This window comes from Protopterus annectens, chromosome 3.part0 (assembly GCF_019279795.1).
Source record: "Protopterus annectens isolate FY-2018-M chromosome 3.part0, PAN1.0, whole genome shotgun sequence".
NCBI lineage: Eukaryota > Metazoa > Chordata > Ceratodontiformes > Protopteridae > Protopterus > Protopterus annectens.
The window spans coordinates 38360237-38385778 of record NC_056731.1 but is presented as its reverse complement, the minus strand read 5'-3'; the positions used below and the strand labels follow the sequence as shown (position 1 = coordinate 38385778).

Genomic DNA, 25542 nt, shown 5'->3' with positions numbered 1-25542 from the left:
CTATATACAATATGCATAGCAATCACGATTTGCACAAAGTGACGCATATATGTCTTGTAATGCTATTGAGTGTATAGGTCACATGACACACATTGGGTATGTGTGATGTTTAATGTTGCAGTTGTGTTGTAGCGTGCCATGTCATGGCTGGCACTGGCATGTCCACAATATGTTCTACACTCACCATAACTACTGTACAATGGCTATGTTGAGCAATGGTATTCCATCAGGTATACCTGCACCACTGATCCTGTGTGTATACATAGCATGCATGAGCTAAACCTGTGTCCACAATTATCTGCTAAAGACACAGACGCTCTAATCAGAAATGGATATCTATGTGACACACAGATACACATCCAGCCATAGTATGTATACCTGTGAGTGATGGTGCACATGACAATAAAGAGCTTTTAATACTTGCACAGCAATGTTGTGTCCATGTACACATTGCATTCCAGGGTGAGGCCAATCACTGAACAACAACACACATGCATCAAAGCCATGTATACTGTTATTAGCAAGGACTATCTACACTCGCACTGCATGCTGTTGAGCAACACACGTCCTGCATGCTGACATGTATGATATGACTGTTTGGTTTGTGATACTGTACCCCACCATCAACCGCTATTGAGTATGTTCTGGATTGCTGGTGGTGTGTGTGTGTGTGTGTGTGTGTGTGCCTGTGTGTGTGTCTACTTTAGTGAGGAGTGTATTTGTGTGCATGTGTGCATGTGTTCATGTGTGCATGTGTTCATGTGTGCATGTGTTCATCTGTGCATGTGTGCATGTGTGCATGCATTCATGTGTTCATGCGTTCATGTGTGCATGTGTTCATGTGTGCATGTGTGCATGTGTTCATGTGTGCATGTGTGCATGTGTGCATGTGTTCATGTGTGCATGTGTTCTGACATCATGTACAGGTCGTAAACTGTGTTTCCTGTCTTCCTCTCACAGGTGCTGAGGTTGGGCTGGTTCAGTGCAGCAGGGAACCTGATGTCACTGACACAAATAGTGATAATGAGGATAGGTGCGTTGAGGTACAGGCATGTTTGCCAGGGTCTGTCATTGGGCCACCAATCGACAGTACACAAGTGTCCACCCCATCCATGCACACAGTCATACTGCCTATACATCCATCATCACCAATGCCCTTAGCTGAGGGACAGTGTACAGTCGGCAATGGCCAGGACAGTGTGGTATCTATGGCACATGCATCCGGACACAGCAGCCATAGCCAGATGTCTGTGGAACGGTACTACATAGGCAGATGTCCAGGGGTTCTCGTCGGAGCACTGCTGGTCATCATGCCCCTGGCAGACGTGCCACAGGTCTTACAACCTCACGCATGTTCCAGGCTGTCATGGAGGCACAGGCACATATGGAACAGTACACCAGACAGGGACTAAGGGCACAGAGGGCACATAACACTGCTTTAAATGACAGTATCCATGGCCTAGCAGGTGCCATCCATAATTACACTGAGGTCATTGATAGACGTTGGGGTGAGACATTAGATGTCCTCCGCAATGTCATGTCCATGTGTCAGGACAGTGCGGGGCAGTTGAGATGTAGACATGGATGTATACCAGCAACATCAGCAGCTGGCAGTCGCCGCGGACGTCCTAAAAGTCACAGCCGCTCCCGTAGTGCCAGTACCAGCCCCAGCAAAGTTGGGGGTGGGCTGTCCATAGACCGTCCTAGAAGACCATGTGCACATGGCTCTGGCCAATCCCAGCAGGGACCTGAGTCCATTGTACATATGTCTACCTCTGAGGATAGTACTCAGTCTGGCTTAGAACCTTATACTGTCAGTAGCACCCCTGCCAGGCACAGGTACCATATCCGTGGCCAGAGACGGTGATCTGTAAAGCTTGGCATGTACAGTCTGTGGCTGTCCCACAAATCCCTGTATATGGCAGCCACACGGTGGAACTGTGTGCATGTAGACACACACACACATAAATCAGACACCTACGGCTAACACATACCCGCACACATTACATCATCATTGGCCCATACCAGTGCTCTTGGCCATCACACACACACACACACACACACACACACACACACACACACACACACACACACACACACACACACACGTCGATTGTATGGCTCAATGTAGGCCTCTGGTAAACCAACAACACACCCTGTGCATATGATGAAACCTGTACCACCCCCTGTCATCTGTAACATTGATGCAGGAACACGCTAACATGGTGCTGATGCACAGGGTGACTTTATAGCAGTATAGCAATGTTAGCATGTTGTCAGCAGTAAACTGTAATGATATCCTTGAAGGTGTAGCTGAGCAGGCATGATGCATTAAAGCTATAATTGTCAATGTAGTATTGTTTACACCAGTGTTAATTCCAATAGTGTATTGTCCACCCACGTGCCACTTGGCTGATGTGTGTAGTATTGGCAGCATGTGTTAGAGAGTGGACAGTACGTGTGGGATGTGTTCATCACATATTTGCAGGTGTACATTGGTGAACATGGTGGAGGTGCACTGTCTGCATGTACGTGCATAATGGACACTTGGGCAGGGTGCATGCCCTGTATTACACAGTGTTAACACTCCATAGTTTCTATTGGTGGCCAGTATCCATTGTACTACACACATTTTGGAACCTGAGTACGCATGTGTGTATGACATGGTTTGACACTGGGCTGTGGGGATACTTTTACTATCTGTCATTGGTTTGCATTCTGATAGTATACATCACCTCAACAGCCTGACCATAAACATTCATTAGATGATGTCTTGACAACTGACATACAGATGTAGGACACACAGTAACATTTGGATCCTTTGGGTACTATACTATACAAGTAACCAGTGTTGTTCACCTGCACCCATTCCTGGGACCACCCCTGTTTGGCATATAGCTCTCTTAGGTACAAGCATACACAGTAGGGATATGTCCGTCCACGTTTGGAAATGCATACTGTGGGCTATAATGCATTCTCCAGATGACACACACATCCTCCACAAGGGTATCATACAGACAGATACCCATTGTCAAACCTATGCTGTAAAGCTATAAGCCAGCTAAAGCACAGTCATCCACCTTCACAAAACATAGTATCGCCACAGTACCACATGGGTATTAGCCCCCAACATGTTGGCGTGTACCGATGTATACATACAGCCAAGTGTTACGTCATCTCTCCTTTGATAATCACATTTCTAAACGTATTTGGAAATCCCTCGGTGGATCACATAAGCAATAATGGGTCCACATGCATATCCACAAAGGTTGTTGTACACCTATAATGAATAGCCATCATTGACAGACTTTGCTGCATTTGAACAGGTTTCAAATATACCTCAGGCATAAACCCTCAAGCACACTATTCAATAGAAACTGTAATGAGTGTGTGTGACACGGATGACCTAGGCCAGGGATCACTGTATTGGCTGGGCTTGTCACAAGCATACAGATGTGACCTCAGGTCTGTAAAGCAGCAGCACACCCTGGCAAAGATAACAGATGTGTTCATGGAGAAAGCAGGGTTCCCCCTATGAAATAATCGAGATCACATGTATGTATATGTAATTGTCACACAGCTACCTGACATGTGTAATGCACATACTCTTGTCATTGTGATATGTCATACGGTAGTAAAAGCAAAACCCACGACACATTGACCAACAGTGTCACACATGTGAAGCACACACACACAGTCATCAACTGCAGGATTCCAACCCCTACCTAACTACGTTATGATACTACAGCAGTATGCATTTACATGACACGCTATACACATTACTCAAAGTTCTTTTTTTCACAGGTATATTTGTAGGATGGTGACATCATCCGACTTGACAAAGGTGAGAATACCACTTTGAATGTGTTGGTGTAGTCTCCAAAAAGGTTGCTCTTTTCCAAGGGGAGAAACACACACACACACAGACTCTCATACAGTTCTTAGTTGAAGGATTCAAACCCCTACCTAACTACGTTATGGTACTACAGCAGTATGCATTTACATGATGCGCTATACACATTACTGGGAGTTCTTCTTTCCACAGGTATATTTGTAGGATGGTGACATCATCCAACCTGACAAAGGTGAGAATACCACTTTGAATGTGTTGTAGTAGTCTCCAGAAAGGTTGCTCCTTTCCAAGGGGAGACACACACACAGACTCTCATACAGTTGTCAGTTGCAGGATTCAAACCCCTACCTATGTTATGATACTACAGCAGTACACATTTACATGATGCGCTATACACATTATTGGGTATTCTTCTTTCCACAGGTATATTTGTAGGATGGTGACATCATCAGACTACACAAAGTGTGTACATTAGGTGACATTAGGGGGGCTACATAGATGGTATTTCTAAACACTTTGGCAATGTGATCATCAAAGGAGAGTGTACTATCTACCTGGGTCTACAGGCCCATAATTACATTCTCCATACATACTGGATTACCACCTATGTGGTAATTTGTCTGCACTTTGTTTTATCCAAAGGCATGTCTATGCATTGTTTGGCATTCTGCTTGAGGGCATTGTTTGACACCAGGTATCTGTCTCTGTAAGACTCTTATGGAGGATGTTTGTGTCAGCCGTAGAGTCGATTATGGACCACAGTTGGCAGTCATCTGCAAACTTATTCAGCCATACTCCTCCCATGCTTGCCTGTACCTCTGAGCAGTATCTACTGAACAGGTCGGGTCCCAGGACCAGGACCTGTGGGATGCCATTTGTGAGTGGCTTACAGCTGGACATGGCACACGCAACTCTGAACGTGTGTTCGATCTGTGAGACAGTTGGCCACCCATCCTGTGACATAGGTGCTAATGTTCAGGCTGGTAAGCTTGTCCATGACGCCAGAGTGGGGAATGGTGTCAAAGGCCTTAGTAAGGTCCAGGTGGGCTGTGTGGCCTACATTCACCTCCATCTATGCCCTTGGTAACTGTTTCAAGGATATGAACTAGGTTTAGGAGGCAGGATCTGCCTTTAACTAAGCCAAACTGGGTAGAGTTCAGTGTCTGTTGTTTTCCAATGTGTCTGTTTATGGGTTCCATGATAATCTGCTCCATAGCTTTGCAGACCAGGCTGTGTAGGCCTATAGGGCAATAGTTTCCAGGTTCTGTTGTGGCAACACCTTTGTGGAGCTGGATGGCTGTTGCTGTATGCCATTCTTTGGGTACATAGCCTGTGGTACGGTTGAGTCTGGGCAGTGAATGTAGGTGAGGGTATAGTTCCTTTTGGGGCTGGTGTAAGTCGCAGCCTGGGACACCATCCAGTCCCATTGATGCTGTGTTCATAGCTTTGGAGAGTGCTGTTTCTACCTGCATGTCCATGACATCTGGGGCTGTGCATTCTTCTGGGATGGACACAAGCCCTTTTGGGGGTGATGGGGGAGTTGCACTGTACTTGTCCACCAGGATGTGGCCAATGTCAGTTGGTCCAGTCTATGTTTTGCCACTTTGCAGTGGCTGACAGCATATTTGTGAGTTGCCACCTACATGTTTGGTATAGCTAACGAAGGATTTGTGGTGGTGATTCTTACATTCCTTGGCATTTTGTCTTTAGAAACAGGCCTTGCATTATTTTATGAGAAATCATTGTGTCTTCCTAATACTGATAAGTGATGCCTTTCCTTTTGTGAGGTTTACCCTATCATGTGTTAGTTTCCTCCTTCTGTTGTATAGCTTATTTATGGGCAACAGCCACTGGCTTGGTGTCTTCCTTTTGGAGGTGTGCATCTTGGTTTTATTTGGGATGTCTCGATCCATGCATCCCTGTAGATGCTCATAGAATGCACTTGTAAATGATGTTGTGGATTGTATAGCATTATCCTATAACAAGGGGGCTTTGGAGCTTTACACTTTGGTCCTGAGAAGTGTGCATTTTGCTTTTGCAATGTCTTCACAGTGGTTTACTTGACTGGGGAGGGGTGGGATGTGGATGTCCACTGTGCTTACTTTATGATCTGTAGTACCAGCAAGGGGTTTATCTCTGTTGCGGAACACTGGTACCCCATGTTGGTGATGCTCAAGTCCAGTATGTCATCACCTCTAATAGCCATGGTGGCCAGCTGTTCTAGGGCATTTGACTGTTTACACTCTAGGAAGCATTGGGCAATGGACATTGTACACCAGTAATTATCTCGGTCAATGTTTGTGTAGTTGTAATCCCCTCATATAATGCTGTTTGGTAGGGCCTTTATATTTTCCACTGTTCTCAGGAATACTGAGTGAGGTTCCTCAGACATGGTAGGTGATCTGTAGCAGCCTACAATGTGATAAGCAGCTTTGCCCAATGTGACTTGCACTTGCATGGTCTCCGAGGCCTCATGCTGTGCCACTGACCTGGAGGTGTGTGTATCCATAAGGTAAATGGATACACCCCTTCCTTCTGTATTTCACTCTGGGTTTTGGGTCAGAGGATCAGAAGGATTGTGAGTGTTTTACATGGGGGCATGTCCAACAGCTCTGTGATTGACATAGCTTTGTATGTTATGCAGAGATCACCTCTGAGTAGGCAATATGCAAGACAGTACAGCTGGAGCACTTACAGACGGTCTGTGTATGGCATGTATGTCAGGCCACCAATGCTCCTTGTGAGGTATTTCTGCAGGCTTTCCAGTTATTGTAGATGCCTTGTGAGGTACATAGCAGAAGGGGTGTTGATGGTCACCCTCTTACACACAGCTGTGCACATCCATCTTTGCCTTACTATACTGTGTTCCCCCTACATATATATATATATATATATATATATATATATATATATATATATATATATATATATATATATATATATATATATATATATATATATATATATATATATATCTAGGTACATAGGTAGGTAATAGGCTATCTGCCTGAAGGCATATATTAGTATGGCCAGAGTGTGCAGCTATCTCCACCCATGGTGTTAGTTCCCTAGGCGTCTGTGTAGTAGAGCTGATGAAGTGCTGCCTGGTGTGACACTTCAGTTTCACATACACTCATCAAGGCTCCTCTGGAAGAGTGTCAGTGAGGGACTCAGCCTACTGTTGGTTGTGAGCCTGTTCCAAAGCAAGGGACGTCTGTGAGGTAGTACTGTATCCCTCCAACATATTCCATTTAATGTTGTGATGATGATATCCCAAGAGCATGTGGTACAGTGAGCTTGGGTTTACTACAGATAGCGCATGTACATGAGTTCTGCATTGGACATGGACCTGTCTGTTGGGCAGAGATCTCATGAGTAGACAGTATGCAACAGAGAACAGATTGAGTTAAATTCAGTCATGTTGCATGGGGAAACTGTTTGAGGCCAGTAATCCTCTTGTTGAGGTACTTCAGTGCTCTTTCCAGCTGCTGAAGGTGCCTAGTCAGATGCATTGCAACTCTGATGTGGTACTCTCATACAGGTCTGATGACTGGTGGGCACAGGGAACCTCCTTTGACCTACATGCAAAAACTTTGGCGATTTGTGGGAATACATAGCATGTATTTCTAACCACTTTGTGAATGCATTTCTGGAAGTGGAGATGACTATCCACGTGTCCATATCAACTCCATATTTATGGTGTTGGCACCTATGTGGTATTTGTATGACTGTAGCTCGGGGCCATAATCCTGTCACCACATCTGTCTGACTGTGAACCTTTATAAGGATGTCTCTGTTGTCCCAAACATTGGGTATGAAAACATTTGCGCAGTTAGCCATAACCTTTGCTAAACATAGCCCTCGTGTGTTTGACTGTATATCTGAAGAGCATACACAAGACAGGTGGGGTCTCATGACTGAGCCATGGGGGACAGCAGTTGTTACCAGCTTGAACAGGTGACCACATTTCTTACCTTGTGGGATCTATCTGTGCCCCATTTGGCAATCCATCAGATGACATACATATTTATGCACAGGTTGTTGATATTGTGGATATGACATGTGTCTGGGATGTTTGGAACGGGCTTTACGAGGTCTATGTGGGACATGTGTAGCTCATTTCATTGCTGTATGTCCTGGGTGACTGCTTTGAAAACAGTGTAGCAGGTTTGGGAACCATGATCTGCCCCTGAACAAACCAATATGGCTAGGGTTGGGTGTTTGTAGGCTCCCAATACCTCTGTTTATGAGGTCCATCATGATGGACACCATGGCTTTGCAGATAAGGCTTAATAGGCTTATAAGATAATAGTTTCCATGGTCTGTTGTGCACAAACACTTGTGGAGTGTGCCAAACATTGCTGTAACCCATTCAACAGTTTCATATCCTGTACAGAGGGTGAGGCTCAACAGACTGTTCAGATGCAGGGTCTGTTTGTTCTGGAGTTCACTTATGACACAGCTAGGGAAACAATGTAATCCCATAGATGCCATGTTTTCAGGTTTGGAAGGAGCTATTTACCCATTCTATATGTGATATCTGTGCTTTCACAATCTCCAGGTATGATGATGGGGCCTTTTGTCAGTGAGAGTGGGGTATGTATGTATGAGCCTGACTGACAGGATGTTGGCAATGTCAGTCATTTACAGTTTGCACTGACTCAAGACATATATGAGTGTACATTGCTATTTATGACATAGCAGAAGGAAGCGTCATGGTTCTCTATGGACTCCCTCACAGATTATTTTGCCAGAACATGGATTGGATAATGTTTGGAGTGCACATTGTTTACTGATGATACTGATTGCAGGTTTACTGATCTTCTTTGCTTTTTCACTTTCTGTGAACAACTTACGTACTTGTGGTACATAGTTTGATTATGACAGGGTTCCAATATATTATATGTGTCTGTTTTCATATAACTGTGTGCACAAGGTAGGATTGGTGAATAGTGACAGGTTCCTGGGGTTAAACATGCAACTGCCAGATATGTGTGGCCCACTGCTGTACTCAGACATGGCCTAAGTGTGTGAGCATGCCCAGTATGACCTTTCAGCATAATATTGCCTGACATTTGCTTTGTTTATTTAAGTGTGTGAGCATGCCCAGTATAGACATTTATACTATGTGTGTGTGGAAAATCAAGTTGTATTTGTACTGCAGGGCTCACCTTTGTGTCATAAATCAACAGGGATCATGCTGTGCCTGCAGGGCTTCCATGAAACACTTTGCATAGACTTATCAACATTTCTACATACAGGGGGGACAGCTATTCTTTGTAAAGGTCTACCCAGGGGCACACCTGATTGTTACTGTGGGTGTACATAGGATGAGGGGTTCACCTGACACTTATACACATTTTTTAGGCCTGCACTGCTATGTAAGGTACACCATTTCAGTCTGTACTGTTGCCTATCGTACTGGCTTGAGGCATACTACTGTATTACAGATCTTAGCGTCCAATGTCATGTATATTAGATTGTGACTTCATAGCCTACCCAACACACATCACACCGCCTGGCCTGCTGTTCTCTGTCTGCATAGGCTTGTGGGGGAGGTTACCCATATGCCTCTTTAGGGGCATGATATCACATTTCTTTGTGTTTGCATTAGTGTACAATTGTCCTGCTGTGTCTGTGCCAGTGCAATGCTGTCATGACTTAGTGGTTCAGTACTGTGACTATAGTGCACAGTATCCTGGGTGCGAGCCCTGTCACTGCTTTTTATTTTCATGCTGGGCTGACCAGACTGCTTAAGGAACAGTAAAGCAAATATGAGCATGTTTACCTGACTTTGCTCAACTTTGCCCGACTTTGCCCGACCTTGTCCAACATTGCTCAACGCTGCCCGACATTGCGCTAGTTAGCGCAGGCAATTTTGTTTACATATACTAAATAGTGGTAAAAGCTGCTTAGCACTGCTTTATATTGCTTAAAACATGGCAATCATGCCTCAGGTGGTGCTGCAGGGCTGCCTATGTCAGATGCACATAGTACACTCCCTATACATGTTTGAAAACAGGTAGTGTCAATTTAGGCATCCCTTTTATTTTATGTGCGAGTCAGAGAGAGGTATAATTTCAAGGGTTCCTACTGAGCCAGTGTATGTGCTATGCATTGCCTCTTTGCCAAGGCCAAGACATACTGGGCATGCCTCCTTCTGCCTACTGGGGCAGGCTCAGGTTGTTCCTCCTCTGAGTCACGCTCTGCCTGTGATGGCCTTGGCAATGGTGGGGGGCTGTTTGGCCCTGCCCCATGCTGTTCCTGCTGCAGCTGCTTTCACAGGATCATATTGTGTAGCATGGCACATACCATGACAATTTGGGTACATGTAGTTGGTGAGTACTGCAAGGCTCCACCAGATATGTCCAGGCACCTGAACCATGACTTGAGCATCCCAAATACACGCTTGATTACATTTCGTGTTTGTGCGTGTGCCTCGTTATGGAGTTCTTGTTCAGGTGTGTGTGCATTTCTGATGGGTGTCTTCAGCCACGGCTCCAGTGCGTATCCAGCATCCCCCACTAGGTGACCGTCATGAATGTCCCCATTGGCAAATCTCTGGTACAGCTGCATCAGATGCCAGATATGGGAATCGTGGTAGCTTCCAGGGCAGCCAGCACACACATTCATTATTATGCCCTGGGCATCGCACATGACCTGGCAGTTGGTGGAGGGGAAGCCCTTGCGGTTGATGTAGGCCCTACCCCGCTCATCAGGTGGTGCTTTGATGTGTATGTGCGTGCAGTCTATTGCACCCACTACCTCAGGGTATTCCGCTAGTTGCTGGAAAAGACGCATATTGCTGGCCAATGCCTCACGGGAATTGGGGAAATATACATGATCACTGATATGTACTGACATGGCATCCAGGAACTGGTGCAGTACCCTGGATGCTGATGCCTGTGAAATCCCCATCATATCACCAGTTGGTCTCTGGAAGGTACCTGTTGCTAGTATTCTTAGGCCAACACATACCTTGGTTTCCACTGGGATGGGTTCCCCTCTGTTGGTTCTGTGTGTGAGGCATGGCCTGCACAGCTCAACAATTTGCTGCAGGAGGTCTCTGTCCACTCTATAGCGGTCCACTATCTCCAGCTCATGTAGCCCCTGGTAGGTTACCCTGGGTCTGTACACTCTTCTCCGTCTCCTCACTGTGGGTTGCTCAGCAGCATTCACAATGGCACCACCCTCAGCATCTTGCACATGTTGGCTTATGATAGCAATGGCAGCCCCTAACATTTTTTTGTCTGAGTTAAGCTTTTTAAGTTTTCACTCTTTGTATACTGCAGTGTTGCAGTGTTCTTGAGAAAAACATGGGGGAATGTTGTTTACAGGGTTTTAAGTGCTGGGCTGGGCTAGTGTACTGCCTGTGTAATTGGCTGATTCTGATTTATTTCACCTGGAAACTCTGCTAGTTCTCCTTGGTTAACTTCCTACTACTTCTTTTCCTTCCTTTTCCCTTTCTGTTTCCACAAGGGGCAGTGCTGCGCAAACATGCTCACACAAGCACAAACACGCTCACACAAGCGCACACGCATGCACACAAGCTTACACGGGTTTACAGGCGCGCAAACACGCACACATGGTGTAAACACGTTTGCAAGAAGTTTCAGATATATCCACGGTGTACACCTTTGGTTTCTGGGTTTCAGCTAGGACAACAGTAGACATGCCTCTTCCAATCCTGAGCAACTCAGAGCAAACACAAGCCACTCTGCTCCAATAAGCTTAAAGTCTTTCATACATACCCCCTCATGATGTCACCTATCTTCTACTCTACTACTCCCCTCCTCCTACACTTACACTCTAGGGACATGGCTCACATGCCAGAGAAAATTGTGATTCACTATCGTCATCCTCATTTGCATAGGATTGCCTACTAATGCTTGGTTACATCTCTCAAACTGAGCTTCCCCCCTTAGCAACCACTACTCAGTAACCATGTTGTCTTCAGTCTGCCATTCACCTGCATGGCAGAATAAACTTTTTATTAAAAATGCCTATTTTTGGCTATTTTTTAATTATTTTCTGTTTTTTTAAATCTCCGCATGTTTGTGCAGCGCTGCGCTATGCTTAAACATCGGTGATCGGGGAAAAAAAAAATAAAAATTAATTTTTATTAATTTTCAACCTATAAAAATGCCAATGGCCTTATATTTGGGCATTGGCATGCTTCCTCAACTGGATACATCCTTTATTTGGAGATGTCATAGCTCCGTTTAGCTATTTGCAGAACGGTACTCTGTTACCAACGGAGTACATTTCTGCAAATAACACTGCTCTTCCACGGACAGGTTAGTGGTTCCTGGATCACAAATTTACCTCATTTGCATACATTTCAGCAGCAAATGAGGTAGTTTGCATACCATAACACTGTCCGTGCAAGAGTAGTTTTAGGAGCTCTCATGCACGCCCCTGCCGGCTATTGCTGAATCGCTCGGCAGACATATTGCCTGTCTGACGTCTTACACTACTCTTAGACTCTGTGCAAGCCTTCGTGAATCCGGCCTGTAGACTAAACAGGGGGATCAATTCCAAGGCTGTAAAACTGTGGTTTAAAGCATATATAGTACGAAACTAAAGCCCACCCATCTGATATGAAGTGTTAGGAGCCCTGTGTAGACTCAGTAAGTGTAAAGAAGCTGGGTCACAATAATATTCATTCTGTTATTATCTACCAAGATACATCAATTGCACAACAGCTGGACAACATTGGAACTATTAAAAAATCAGAAAGCCTTCATTTGTTTCAATTAATTGATCACTGAAAAAATGTAATCTTGTCAATCTGAACATTTTGGCAACTGTACACACTGTGTAGCCCACTGCATTTACATGTGTTTGTCCAGATTAAATAATACAAAGAAATATACCCTTCTTTTAATGAACCAAAATAAAATGGAATCAGTAATACTCACATCACTAATGTTTTTCTGTGTGTATTTAACTCGCTTTATTTCTGGGGTATCTGGCACAGTAGCATAGGTATTCATCATTTTTGTAGCCTCTTCTTTATACTTTTTCTGAAATAAAAAAAATTATTGGAGAAGTTTTCCATATTAATGATCTGTAACATCACACATTCCAATGTTATGCAAAGAACAGTAATGACAGACCTGACTGGAAATGTCTGATGCATGTATAGCATGTAGTATTTCAGGAGTGTCTTTAACGGTTCCATAACTGGTCCGCCTCAGTTCAGATAGCTGTTTATAGTTTTTCTGTTAATAGAAAACAAATTCTTAGTATAGAACTAATTTGAAAATATGGTGTCCCCTGCTCCACAATCAACCAGTGAATCACACATAAATAACATTTTAAGTCTTAAAAAAATAATTTCCTTCATTCCTTCTTTCCTTACTTATTTATGTAGACCATGAGAATCTGCTCTGTAAACCCCATTTGAAGGTGAATTAAAGGAAGGAAAAGTTGTGGACTTAATTTTTTTTTTAAAGTCCACAACAGAAATTTATGATAAAAGTCCATAATAGAAATGCAGTTGTCAGAAAAACAGAAAAATGGAATACACAGAGAAATTCATGATAAAACTCCACAACAGAAATGTGGGTCTCACAAAGACAGAAAAGTGGAATATACACAGAGTTTAAGCCAATAAGGATTGCAGGTATATGTCTGAAGAGCAAATAGGCAAGTATTGAAAAATTAATTGAAAGAGTATTACAACACCTTTTAACTTCTTAGGGCAATAAATCTGGACAAAGTCTAAAATAATTGGGGATGGGGACAAAGGCCCATAAATAGGGACATATTTTAAATATTTCTCTTATAAACTTAGAAAATTGCTAGAATAATGAGAATTGTATTGGCTTATATTTTATGAAGGATATAAATTCAGAAACTCAAATTTATATCATTTTTAGTGCCTTAAATCCTCAGTAGTTTGCCAGAAAAATACAAATTTTATGACGAGCAGACCAAATATATGCGTCAAAAAAATCCGGACAGTTGAGAGGTACGCAGCTGACTGTCAAGAAGTAGGTGCATTGCCTTATCATGTGATTAGAGGGACTGGGTTTGAATAATGGGTGGCAGAGTATTTTTGCAGTTAGCATACCTTTTCTCATCACACTTAGTTCTCCATTCCATCTCTGAGAGGGGGTATCTTTTGTGCGAGTCTATAGCATATCTTCCTTTTCTCTGATAGTGTTTTTGCTGGGAGCTCCATTTTCCCCACACATCTCAAAAACATGCTGTAGGTAAATTGCTGTCCCTCTAAACTGACAGAAGGTGTTTGCATTCTAGAAAGTCTGGTACCCTGCCCCAAATTAATGTATGTGCCCTGTGGCTGCTGAACATGGGGCTATATTCTGCCTCCTACTTGATAATGATATTGATTAAGCTGGTAATAAGAGAAGGAATGAATGAATGATTAGTATTCAACAAAAATGGCACGCAGTACTAATAGAATAATTTCAGATAGAAGATGCACTTTACTATATAGTCTTCCATCTGTATATCTCCCCTCTGAGGTTTATTAATACTTATTTGTTTGTTTTGCAAGGTCAGGTTCATGCTGCCATAATATTACAGCGAAGAAAGCAGTAAAAAGCAATTATTAGAGTAAGACAAGCTTCTATTGAACTACATGTCTAATAACTTAAATATACCCAGACTAAAATGTACATGCCTAGAAATGTTAAATAATTTGAGACCAGTACTGAAAACAAGTCCTGTAGCCTCAAGACTGAAACAATAATAAGTGGCAGCCCGTTGCTGTAGAAGCAAGACATCCACTAGTACCACTAGTGGTCCAGAAGTTATAGTTGACCAACATCCCCACAGGGCAGCCATTGGAGAAAAGGAATGAGTGGATGAGTCTGACTGCCCTCTTTAGGAAAAGAGGATGTCTTCATGGTCACAGCAACTCCTAGGGAAATCTGGGGATCTACTAGCAGACAGACACATTATATATACAGGTAAGATACTTAGAGAAGAGATCACATGTAAAAAACATGCATACCATTTCAATATTGATGATGACAGGGAGGCAACCTTTAACATGATTTAAAAGACCTTAGCTTCAGTGAAGAAAAAAATAATTCTGTAAAATCTTACCATAACCATAGATGTCCTTCTCTTCTATGTTGCAGTATTCTTTACATATGAAAGTCCTCTGCCCATGCTACCTGACATCTGGCCAGCACACAACAGCTTTTAACTACTGCAGGCACATGGGATGTCACATGTTTGTGTTTGCAACATCAGCCATAAAAGGATATCTGCAAGTACAATCCTCAGAACTGAAATGCCCCAGTATGAACACCAGAGAAAAGGACAAATAAACTGTTCTCCAAGAAAAAAGCAGAGGGGAAAGAAGGGAGGGACAGAATACTGCAACATAGAAGACAAGGACATGGTGGTACGATTTTGCACAACTATTTTATGTCCTTCTATTCAATGTTGCAGGATTCTTTACATATGCAAGAATACCAAAGCTTAGGAAGAAACCTGGGGGGGGGGGGGCACAGAGGAGCTTTCGACAAAGCCATGGAGAATTCCTCTAGCAAACCCTGCCCTAGATCTAGAAATGCTATCCAACTTGCATTGATTGGTGAAAGTATGAATATAAGACCAAGTAGCAGCCTTTAAAATGGTGTTAGTATCCAAGCCTTTAAAGAATGCACCTGCGTTGGCCGCAGACCTAGTGGAGTAAGCCTTGACAGGAGCAGGAAGTGTATTACAATGAAAATCATAACAGAACAAAATTGCCTTAGAAATCTAAAAAGAAATTGTCTGTTTAGAGACAGGCAAACCCAGAGCCCTGGGATGAAAAGAAACAAATAGCTGATCAGACATCCTGATAGCCTTAGTCTTATCCAAACAAAATCTGAATTGTCTATGCACATCCAAGGTATGGAGGAGTGAGAAGAAGGGAAGAAAGTGGGCAATTGAATAGATTGATTAAGAGACAACTCATTCACCACCTTGGACATAAATGAGGTATTAGTGAGCAAAGATACCCTATTCTTGTAAAAAGCAAGAAAAGGTGGAGAAGCCATCAAAGCTTGAAACTCAGAAACTATCCAAGCAGAGGTTAAAGTTAGCAAATGAACTGCTTTCCAGGTAGAAAACTATAAGAAAGCTGGGGCTGCAAGTTCAAAAGGGGCTACAGTTAACTTCTTTAAAACATAATTCAAATCCCAAGAAGGTAGAATTGGTTTCCTGGGAGGCTTAATATGAAGGACGCCTTTAAGAAAAAGTTTTACTTCCAATCTGGAAGCCAAATGTAGAGATAATGGCAGACAAGGAGAAATGGCTGACAAGTGTACTTTCACTGAAGAATAAGCCAAACCACTCTTAAATAACTCATACAATTAAAAAAGAACCACTGGAACATCTACTGAAAATAGATCTAGATTTTGAGAAAGACACCAAACAGAAAATCTCTTCCATTTGGGTAAGTAAGATTTCCTAGCATTAGGTTTTCTGGCCTCTTGCAGAATTCTTAGCATGTCCTCTGAAAAAAGGTGTGTGAAAGGAATCAAAAGTTTATCACTGACAAGGTCAGTTGTAAGGTTGACAGATGTGGATGAAGTAGACCTCCCTTGTCCTGTATGAGAAGGTCCACTCTGTGAGGTAACTTGTGATGATTGCCCTTGGCTAAATGCAGAAGAAGAGGGAACCAATGCTGTCTTGGCCAAAAGGGAATCACCAGGAAGATTTTTGCTTTGTCCTGCTGAATTCTAAGAAGGCATTTTTGAATGAGAGGAAAGGGGGAGTGCATAAAGAAACATCCCCTTCCATGAGAAAGATATAGCATCCACCTTCCAAACCAGGTGATGTGGGAGTCTAGCACAAAATATAGGAAGTTGTCTGTTCAGAGGGGAGGCAAAAAGATCCTGTACAGGAGTAAACCATCAATGAGCCAAGTCCAGAAACACATCCCTGTGAAGCATCCATTCATGGGATTGAGTCATGGACCTGCTTAGTGTGTTTCCTACAATGTTTTGGTTGGATGGGATGCAAACAGCTTGAAGAGTCACACTGTACTGAATTACCAAATCCTATGCCATGAGAGCTAACCTGAAAAGAAGGTAAGACTTTATCCCTTCCCAGTTGTTGACATATCAAAAGACTGTGGCATTTTCTATAAACACTTTCAGAGGGCCTGGAAAAAAGAGAAGATGAAAAGTCTGTAGAGCTAAAATAACACCCCTCATTTTCTTGATGTTGATATGCTCTTATCTTTGTGGCAGAGACCACCTTCTTTGATGCAAAAGTTACCCCCCAGCCTATGTCAGAGGTGTCGCTCCTCTTGTGTGCATTAAGAAGATGTTGAGGCTTGGGTGTTCATTTAAGTAGTTTATTGTATACAAATACATCAAGGATGGATGGCAGGATCATTAAACTTAAACTATCTATCTAACTGACCGACTACATAATTGCATACTCACACTCTTGCAGCTCACTTAAAATGGCACTGTTGCTTGGACATGCTCAATACTTACATGCATGTGCTGACTCACTGGAAAGCTTCTTAAATATATATCACACACTGATCTACATGAGACATCTGTGAACAGCTCTTAATTTGGCTGGGGCAGATGAAGAGGAAGTACTGGACTCAGTGAAAATTGTTGAATCCACAAAGGAATCTTGGATTTTAGGCATGGGAGAAGAGGGATGACAAACTCCAGAGGGTGAGCATACTACATCGAAACTGATTTTAGGTACCGCCGAAATTTCCTCATGTGGAGTTTTGCAAGGGGCAGCATAGGTATTGTGGATGCCATTAACACTAGAAGTCTCAGAAACCCCTTGGCTGTAATGGAGGGAAGAGGCAGAAGGCTTCTGAAGAAGGAATTGAAGGACAGATTTTTTTCTAGTGGAAGACAAGCCATCATGAGTCTGTTCTAAACCTGCACTCTAGAAAGATGTGATCTTGAGATGGGGAAAAAAAGATTTTTTGACATTTATGGTGAGCTCCAGACTTTGCAGGAGAGAAATGATAAACTAGAGATTTTGAAGCAATTGTTCTGATCGAGGAGCCAGAAAAAGAAGATCATCCAGGTATGGGTATACTTGAATTTCCTTGACCCTGAGGAAAGCAGACACAGGGTCCAAGCACTTTGTAAAAACCTTTGGGGCAGTTGAAAGTCCAAAAGGGAAGGCATAGAACTGAAAGTGCAAAGAAGTCACAGAGAAAGATGAAATGTTCCTGTAAAGAGGATGGATAGGTATGCAAAGGTAGGCATCCTCGATGTCTGGAGAAGCCATGTAAGACTGAGGAGGAATCAAAGGAAACAAAGTCTGTAACGACAGCATGCAGAAAGTTGGTACTTTTAGGAAAGTGTTCAAGTGGCATAATTCCAGAATTGGTTTACAAGGACTGTCCCTTCTGGAGACAAGAAACATTCTTGAGTAAAACCCCCTGCCTCTCTGGTCCATCAGCACATGTCAAATTGTGCCTTGAGAAAGTAATTCCCTTAGAACATGTGGAAACAAAGTCAACTGGTTTGTAGGGGGCTGTGGAACACCCATGAAAGGAGGAAGATGTTTCCAAATCAAGAAACATCATTGTTGGATAATAGAAAGAACCCAAGAATCCTGAGTTATACTTGCCCAAGCTGGAAAATAAAGGGCTAGATGAAGAGATAGAGGAGTAAGACTTGGAAGAGGTTGGTTGTCACAGAGTACTTGGCCTGGCTGGAAAAGGCTGTTGGGATGAAGGGCCAGAACCAGTAGTCTTGACTGTGGAGGTTTTCTTGCAGTCTTTTTAGATCTGGAAGAAGAAGCAGAGGAAGAAGACAGATGTTTCTGTCTCCTAACAAAGGAAGTCTTAGTGGAAACATTTCTGTGGACGTTTTGAACAGGAGACACAAAAATGTGCTTCAAATCTTGAAGTTATTTTCCCTTCTCTTGTAAGGAGTTAAATAAATCTGCAGGTGCAGAACCAAACATAGCAGAGTTATCTAGAGGTGCATCCAACAATTTTGCTTTGATGACATCTGGCAAACATTGAAGCCTCAACCAAGAGTGTCTGATAAGGACAGAGCCAGAAGCAGCTGCTCTAGATAATGCTTCAACTGCATTATAACTGCATTTAATCAATTATCTAGCCACTTGTGAAAAAGCTGTTAATAGAGACATAACTTGATTTTTAGGTCAGAGTCTGAAAACTGTAAAGAGCTTGAGAGGCCTATGAAATAGAGGCCAATGAATACCTAGACATGAGTGTTTGAAAGTTAATAGCTCTGATAGCCAAAATGGAAGAAGTATAAACTTTCTTAACAAGTCCTTCCATAATTTTACTCTCCTTATCTAAAGGAAGAAGCTTTGAAGAAGGTGACAATCTAGAGGATCTGTCTGAAGCAATGGATAATGCAGCTGGATCAGCTGAAGGACACTTATACAGGAATTTGCATTCATCAGGTACCTTGTAGAATTGTTTGTCCTTTTAGGAGCAGGAGCCTGTGAATCAGGAGTCTTAGAAGTAGATGAAAAAGCATCCAAAAATGCTGGCAAAACAGAAGGCACAGCAGAAGGAGAAAGATATCCATTTGTAAAAGATCATAATACCTTTTTTGCTCTTCTGAGATTTGTGAGCAGTCCCATATAAAAAAAATTCTCTCATTTCGATAATGGTCTTCCCAAAAGAAATCACTTCTACCAGGGAATCTGCCCCACTGGACTCCCCCTCTTGAGAAACATATTCTAAATGGGAAGTTCCTTGTGTAGAGTATACCAAAGAATCCTCTTCAGAGGAAGAATCATCATCATCAGGTAATTCTTGCTCCCTAAACCATTTAACAGGAGATGATGTGAAAGAAGGAACAGAAACAACAGTGGAAGGCTTCAGAGCCATCTAAGTCTTAATCAGCCCCTGAGAAAATGTATCCCAGTTGGACTGTGTAGAGGAAGGGGTGGAAGAATCCACCCAAAATAGGCCTGGCTTCAGTGGCTGACGCCAAAGTTTTTTCCCTAGCTGGAGTAAGAGGTACACCCCTTGGCCTTCAAGGACAATAAGCCATGGTTCCACTTGTCTATTCAAAATGGACATCTCGACTGCCTCTGAAGACGTGCCAAAGTCTGATTCTTTAATGGCTTCCAGTGAGGTACCTGCCAATGAAACAAATCCAGCCTCCGAACATAGATCCAGGTCTTCACTAACCTCAAAGGACACATCAGTGGATAGAGGTGCAGCTGAAGAGGATTCAGGCCTAGGTTTACTGACTTTCCTCATTAAAATCGGCTTAGCTGAGGGACACATGGAACTCTCTATGATGTCTTTAGCTAGTCTTTTAAGTTGTTGATTCTCTAAGTAAAGATTCAAAGCTAAAAGTTGGCTTCATAATGTTTTTGGGACAAAGGCCTGACAAATGGAACAAGAATGATGACTGTGATTGATGCCTAGACAGAAAAGATAAAGATCGTGGCTGTCTTTATGTGGAATTTGCCTTCCACATCTACACTTGCCCTTCCTGGATGATATGAATGAAGCAAAGAAGGCAGTAGTAAAGAAATAAATCCCCAACAGGGCACTTACCTGAAAGCTGGAAGCAATCAACGGATTCATGCAACAGACCAGTTTACGAGTCAAGTGTTCTGAATGGCACTAGAAAAGTTCTGAGGATTGTACGTGCAGATATCCTTTTATGGCTGACATTGCCAACACATACATGTGAAGTCCCATGTACCCACAGTAGCTAAAAGTTGTTATATGCTGGCCAGACTTTGGGTTGCTTAGGCAGATGACTTCCATATGTAAAGAATACTGCAACACTGAATAGAAGGGCATAGTCCAGTTCTCACTTTTTATTCATAAACAGACTGATTAAAGCAGGGAACAACAGATTGTGCATGCCATTGGTGCAAGGCTGGGGCAAGACATCAACAACTAAAAATAAGTATCTTAACAGAAAGCTAGTATTTTTCAGTGGAAATCTGACTGCCCACATTTCTAATCAGTTCTTCAGACTTATTCAAGATTTTATGTAATTTCTAAAATGGTATTCTTTTCCTTCAAATACCATTGTTCTGTCACTTGTAAAGACATTGAAAAGGACATGACTTTTTAGTGATGCCTATAGTTTCCCTCCTTCCTATTTACTTGCATCAGCAAATTAAGTCATCCAGATACTGCTAAATGGGTCTATATTAGAACATTGAAGTTTCAGAACTTCGAATGTTCTAATATTGACACCTAGTAACTGAAAACCGATAAGACCGAAAATTTAGAACATTGAATTTTTTCCTAGGGAAACAATTTGCTGTTCCAAAACACATACACACAACATAAACACACCAAACAGCAATCCACACACATACACCTAAAATCTTACATCTAAACCTACACTAAACTGTACATACACCACTATCTACCCACTTACCTTAACCCAAACCCTAACCCTAAGGTCCGTCACTATCACACACACACCTCACCCGCGCCCTAACCCTAACTCACCTATCCCACCCTAACCCTCACTTCCACACAATCGCACACTTACCTGAACCCAACCATAACTTTCCACTGCAGAGCTGAAAATAGTGAAGCAACAGGAATGGACAACCGAATTCTTTCCCTAGGGAAAGAATTCGGTTATCTAAAACTTCGCTATTTTCAGCTTTCGTTTATTAGGTGTCAATATTAGAACATTCGAAGTTCTGAAACTTCGATGTTCTAATATAGACCCTGCTAAACCTGTGTTGAATCCATACTTCCAGTGGTGGAACCGTACCTACGCAGCAATCTGACATGTTGTACAATGGTGGAACGGTACCTACGCAGCAATCTGACATGATGGACAATGGTGGAACCATACCTAGGCAGCGATCTGACATGTTGCACAATGGTGGAACTGTACCTAGGCAACATTCTGACATTTTGTACAATGAGGGAAATGTATTTAAACTATAACATGTACAATTTAAAAACCAAAAAAAAGGTCATAAAAGAAACACCAAACTTTATTCCACACAATTCAGTAAGCGCTTTTGTCTTTCAAACTGAGACTTCTTCAGACTGAATATACACTTCTGCAATTGCATTTAAATACTCAAAAACACACATTAATTAATGTCACATGACTGCTTGCAGCTAATGCCTTAACGCTTTTCTTTTCAAATAAGCCACAAAATCTTTTCGGCTATTCAGTCCTGGTGAGTAACATGCATTCAACCTGACCTGCCACAAATATTCCAACCAACTCAACTCTTCTTCTGCATTAAACATTATATCATACCCGTTAATTTCTCCTAACACCAAGAACTTGAAATTTACCTGACAATTTCCTGTTTTATAATGTTTGCCCACAGCATCATTCCCCCCGGATTCACTATTCTTCCATGCAGGACTAGCTTAGTCCTGCACAGAAGCGGCCGTTTAGGAGCTGCACAGCAGCATGCCATACATATTAATGAAAGCGCGCTGCCTCAGCTCCTAAACAGACACTGAGCATATATGAGTGCAGGGGGCGTGTCTGAGAGCAGAGCTCTCAGAAGATACCACACCCCTGCAATCAAGAACAGCAGTTTAGCAATAAGAATGAGTGATGCCGCTCATAGGTGTTCGCATTTCCCCAGCAACATCCCCCCAAGGTTATAAGAGCAATAGTTAAAATATAAAATATAAACAAGCTAATTTTTTTATCAAACATAAAATTTAACCGTAGATGCGTGGGTTTGCCCATTTCTTAGCTATGTATACTGCAGCTTAAAGGGCACAAGGGGATAAATATCAAGATATATGCAAACAAAGAAGTACTGCAATAGTGTAGTGGGCAGAGCATTTGCCTTACGAGCAGTCAATCCCAGTTCAAGTCTCACTCCAGTACATTCCATTTTCCATGTCAGATCACTTTATGAACAATATCTTTTGTTGCATAACCTACTAAATAACATATATTTGTGAACTGGAGTACTACATTAAATGCAGATGTGAGGTGTCATTGTCATAATGTTGTAAATTCCACAGATAAACACAAGTGCCCCATACAGTATATGTACACAGGAATCAGGAATACAAATCAAAGGTACAATGTGTAATGAATGATAAATCCATAGAGTGCCCAAATCCACCACCTTCCCAAGAACTATTTTAAATTTCTGTCTAAATTAGTGCAGGGGTAAGTGGGAGTAAGCACTATTAAGCAGTAGTAAGTGTGTTTAAGATCGTTTGTGCAGGGGTAATCAATGCGCATACAGGTTAAACAATATTGAAGCTAACTCTCTGTAAGCATATTTAACTGGAGGTTAGCATTGCTTACCTTCATGCAATCAAGTGCAAACCCGCTTACAGTTGCTTAAAAGTGCCTTAATCACTCTGAATGCAACAGCCGCTGTTCTGGCTAGAAACAAACTAAACAGCCTTTGCAGGTCTTGAACCCAGGACCCCCTGCACAGTAGTTAACAACTAAGCCATCACAGCAGTACATAAGATTGAGGTATCACCAAACAGATCCTCACTATAGGAAAATCAAACTTAACATGTGAAAGGAATCTATATACAGTTTTATGTTGTATAAACCTACTACATAACATAAATATGTGAAATGGAGTACTGCATTAAGTCCAGATGTGAGATGTCATTGTAATAAAGTGTTGAAATCCCCTAATAAACACAAGGAACCCCTCACAGTGCCCATACAGTGTACAATAACATGAATCATGGATACCAAACACATATATAACATGTAATGAATAATAAATCAATGCCAAACAGCAAATAATATGCAAATTATAAATTAAGCAATGCTGAGCATTGCACAGCCCAGCTTACTAGGTGTAAGCAATGTGTAGGCCAGTTAAATCAGTTTGCCCATTGGTATATACCTTTAAGCAATGCCAACCTCAGGTAAGCAGGATTGCCCATAGCTTAGCATTTTCAAAACCATCCAATCAAGGCAAAGTGCAGGAACTTGGCCTTATTTAAACCCAAGAGGCGGGATTACATCTCATAACTGGTTGCACCTAACTGGTGTAGGCACTATGACTGGTATGGGAGAGGGTGTGGCTTCCGGGCGCAGCACTGAGGCATCCAGGTGTCCAGAGTCATGGCAGGACTCCATGTTAAAGACCATGACCAGAGACCACTGCAGGGCCAGTACCAGGGTTCCCAATATAAAGTGGAAGCCTGGGACCATCTTGCCCGTGACCTCACTAGTGCTACTGGCATACCTCAAACTGGTGAGCATGTCAGGCATCACTATGCTGACCTGAAGCTGAGAAAGAGGAATCTCTTGGATCAGTGGATCCAAGAGGCTAGGAGGACGGGGGATGTCCCAGCCATGTGTAAGTGTCAGTCCACTAACTGTTTAATAATTGCCAGCTCATGTATATTATGGATAGGTATTTCTAAATATTCCTCTTATGTCTTTCACAGTGGCAGATGAGCGGGCTGCGAACCAGGAAGACCATGCCTGTAGATTGCAGCAGTTGCGATGTGAAGCAGGTTAGTAATACTCTTGCATGTACTGTCATAGGAAATAAATCTAAAAGTAGTAGTAAGTTAATTGCTTGTATAAAACCTGTATTGTTTAAGACATGTACTGCATACATCAGAGAATATGGCAGGAAGAGTCTCATATAGGTTGTATGTAAATAAAAGCATAACAGCCTGACAATAAAGGTCTAACTGCTGGACAGCATGTGTTTACTCTGGTATCATATGGTAATGTAGAGTTGTAATCTCTTAATAATACTGTTGTATTAAGCACTGTTACCCACACTGTGCTACATAAATAAAATGTGTAGGAATGTCTGTATATGACTGTTGTAATCACAAGAGGTCATATAGTACAACTGAGAGAGACTTAGACAGAAAACAATGAAAAGATAGCCAAGATAATCCAAACAGCACATTCAACTGAGATGTGAACTGTTGCATTTTTAGCACACATAGCCATGGTTCAAATCATGGGAGTGTTAGTAGGCTGTATGCAGAATCATAATTTGCAACTGTACAGATATGTATAGAATGCTCAGTTAATTGGCCCATATCCACCGCCTATCACCCTGTCCCCCTGGCAAATCAGTGGGATGATCACAGACGTTTAGACAGAAAATAAGAAATACAATTGATTGTCAGACATCTATAAGAACAAACCTGTCACTCTAGCAACTCCCCAAAATGTTATGAGAGTGATAAGCCAAGTATGTCCCATCTCTACCCCCATGTTGTGAAGCTATGACCAGAGTGTGTGCAGTAACAGAGTGAGACGTATGTGCATAATACTAATGTGGAATCTGGTAATATGTGTGGCAACATTCAGGTAGTGCTACAAACACTGCCCCACAGGTCTGTCAGATACAAAAACTGTGCCTAGAAGTAAAAGATTGATATCCTGTACTGGTACTGTTTACTCTGGTATTGTATGGCATTGCTGCAGTTGCTCTGAATAATAAGCTATTACTCATCATGTCACTCACACTGTGCTACATAATAAAACTGTCTAGGAAATGCTGTATAAGAGTGTTGTAATTACAAGGTCAGATTGTAAAACCACAGGAGACTTATAGACAGAAATCAGAGAAGAGATACACAGCAATATCTATATAGCACACTCAAATGTGATGGACAATGTTTTATTTTTAGCAGGTACAGCCATGGTTTGAATCCTGGGAGTGGTAGTAAGCTGTATGCAGAACCAGACCCCACAAGTGTACAGAATTGTCTAGAATGTCCAGTTAATTGGCTCATATCTGCCACCTGTTACCCTGTCCCACTG

At 42.3% G+C, this 25542-nt stretch overlaps 1 protein-coding gene across 3 annotated transcripts in view; it reads right to left on the bottom strand.

The window, feature by feature from the left end:
* The window catches only part of LOC122796246 (nebulette-like), a 1283698-nt gene that overhangs the window by 453882 nt on the left and 804274 nt on the right, over positions 1-25542 (bottom strand). For all 3 annotated transcript variants that reach the window (XM_044064567.1, XM_044064568.1, XM_044064569.1), the window contains 2 exons: positions 12973-13077; positions 12775-12879 (listed from right to left, as the gene is read on the bottom strand). In XM_044064567.1, coding sequence (XP_043920502.1) covers positions 12775-12879; positions 12973-13077 — 210 coding nt within the window. The remainder of the gene's footprint in view (positions 1-12774; positions 12880-12972; positions 13078-25542) is intronic.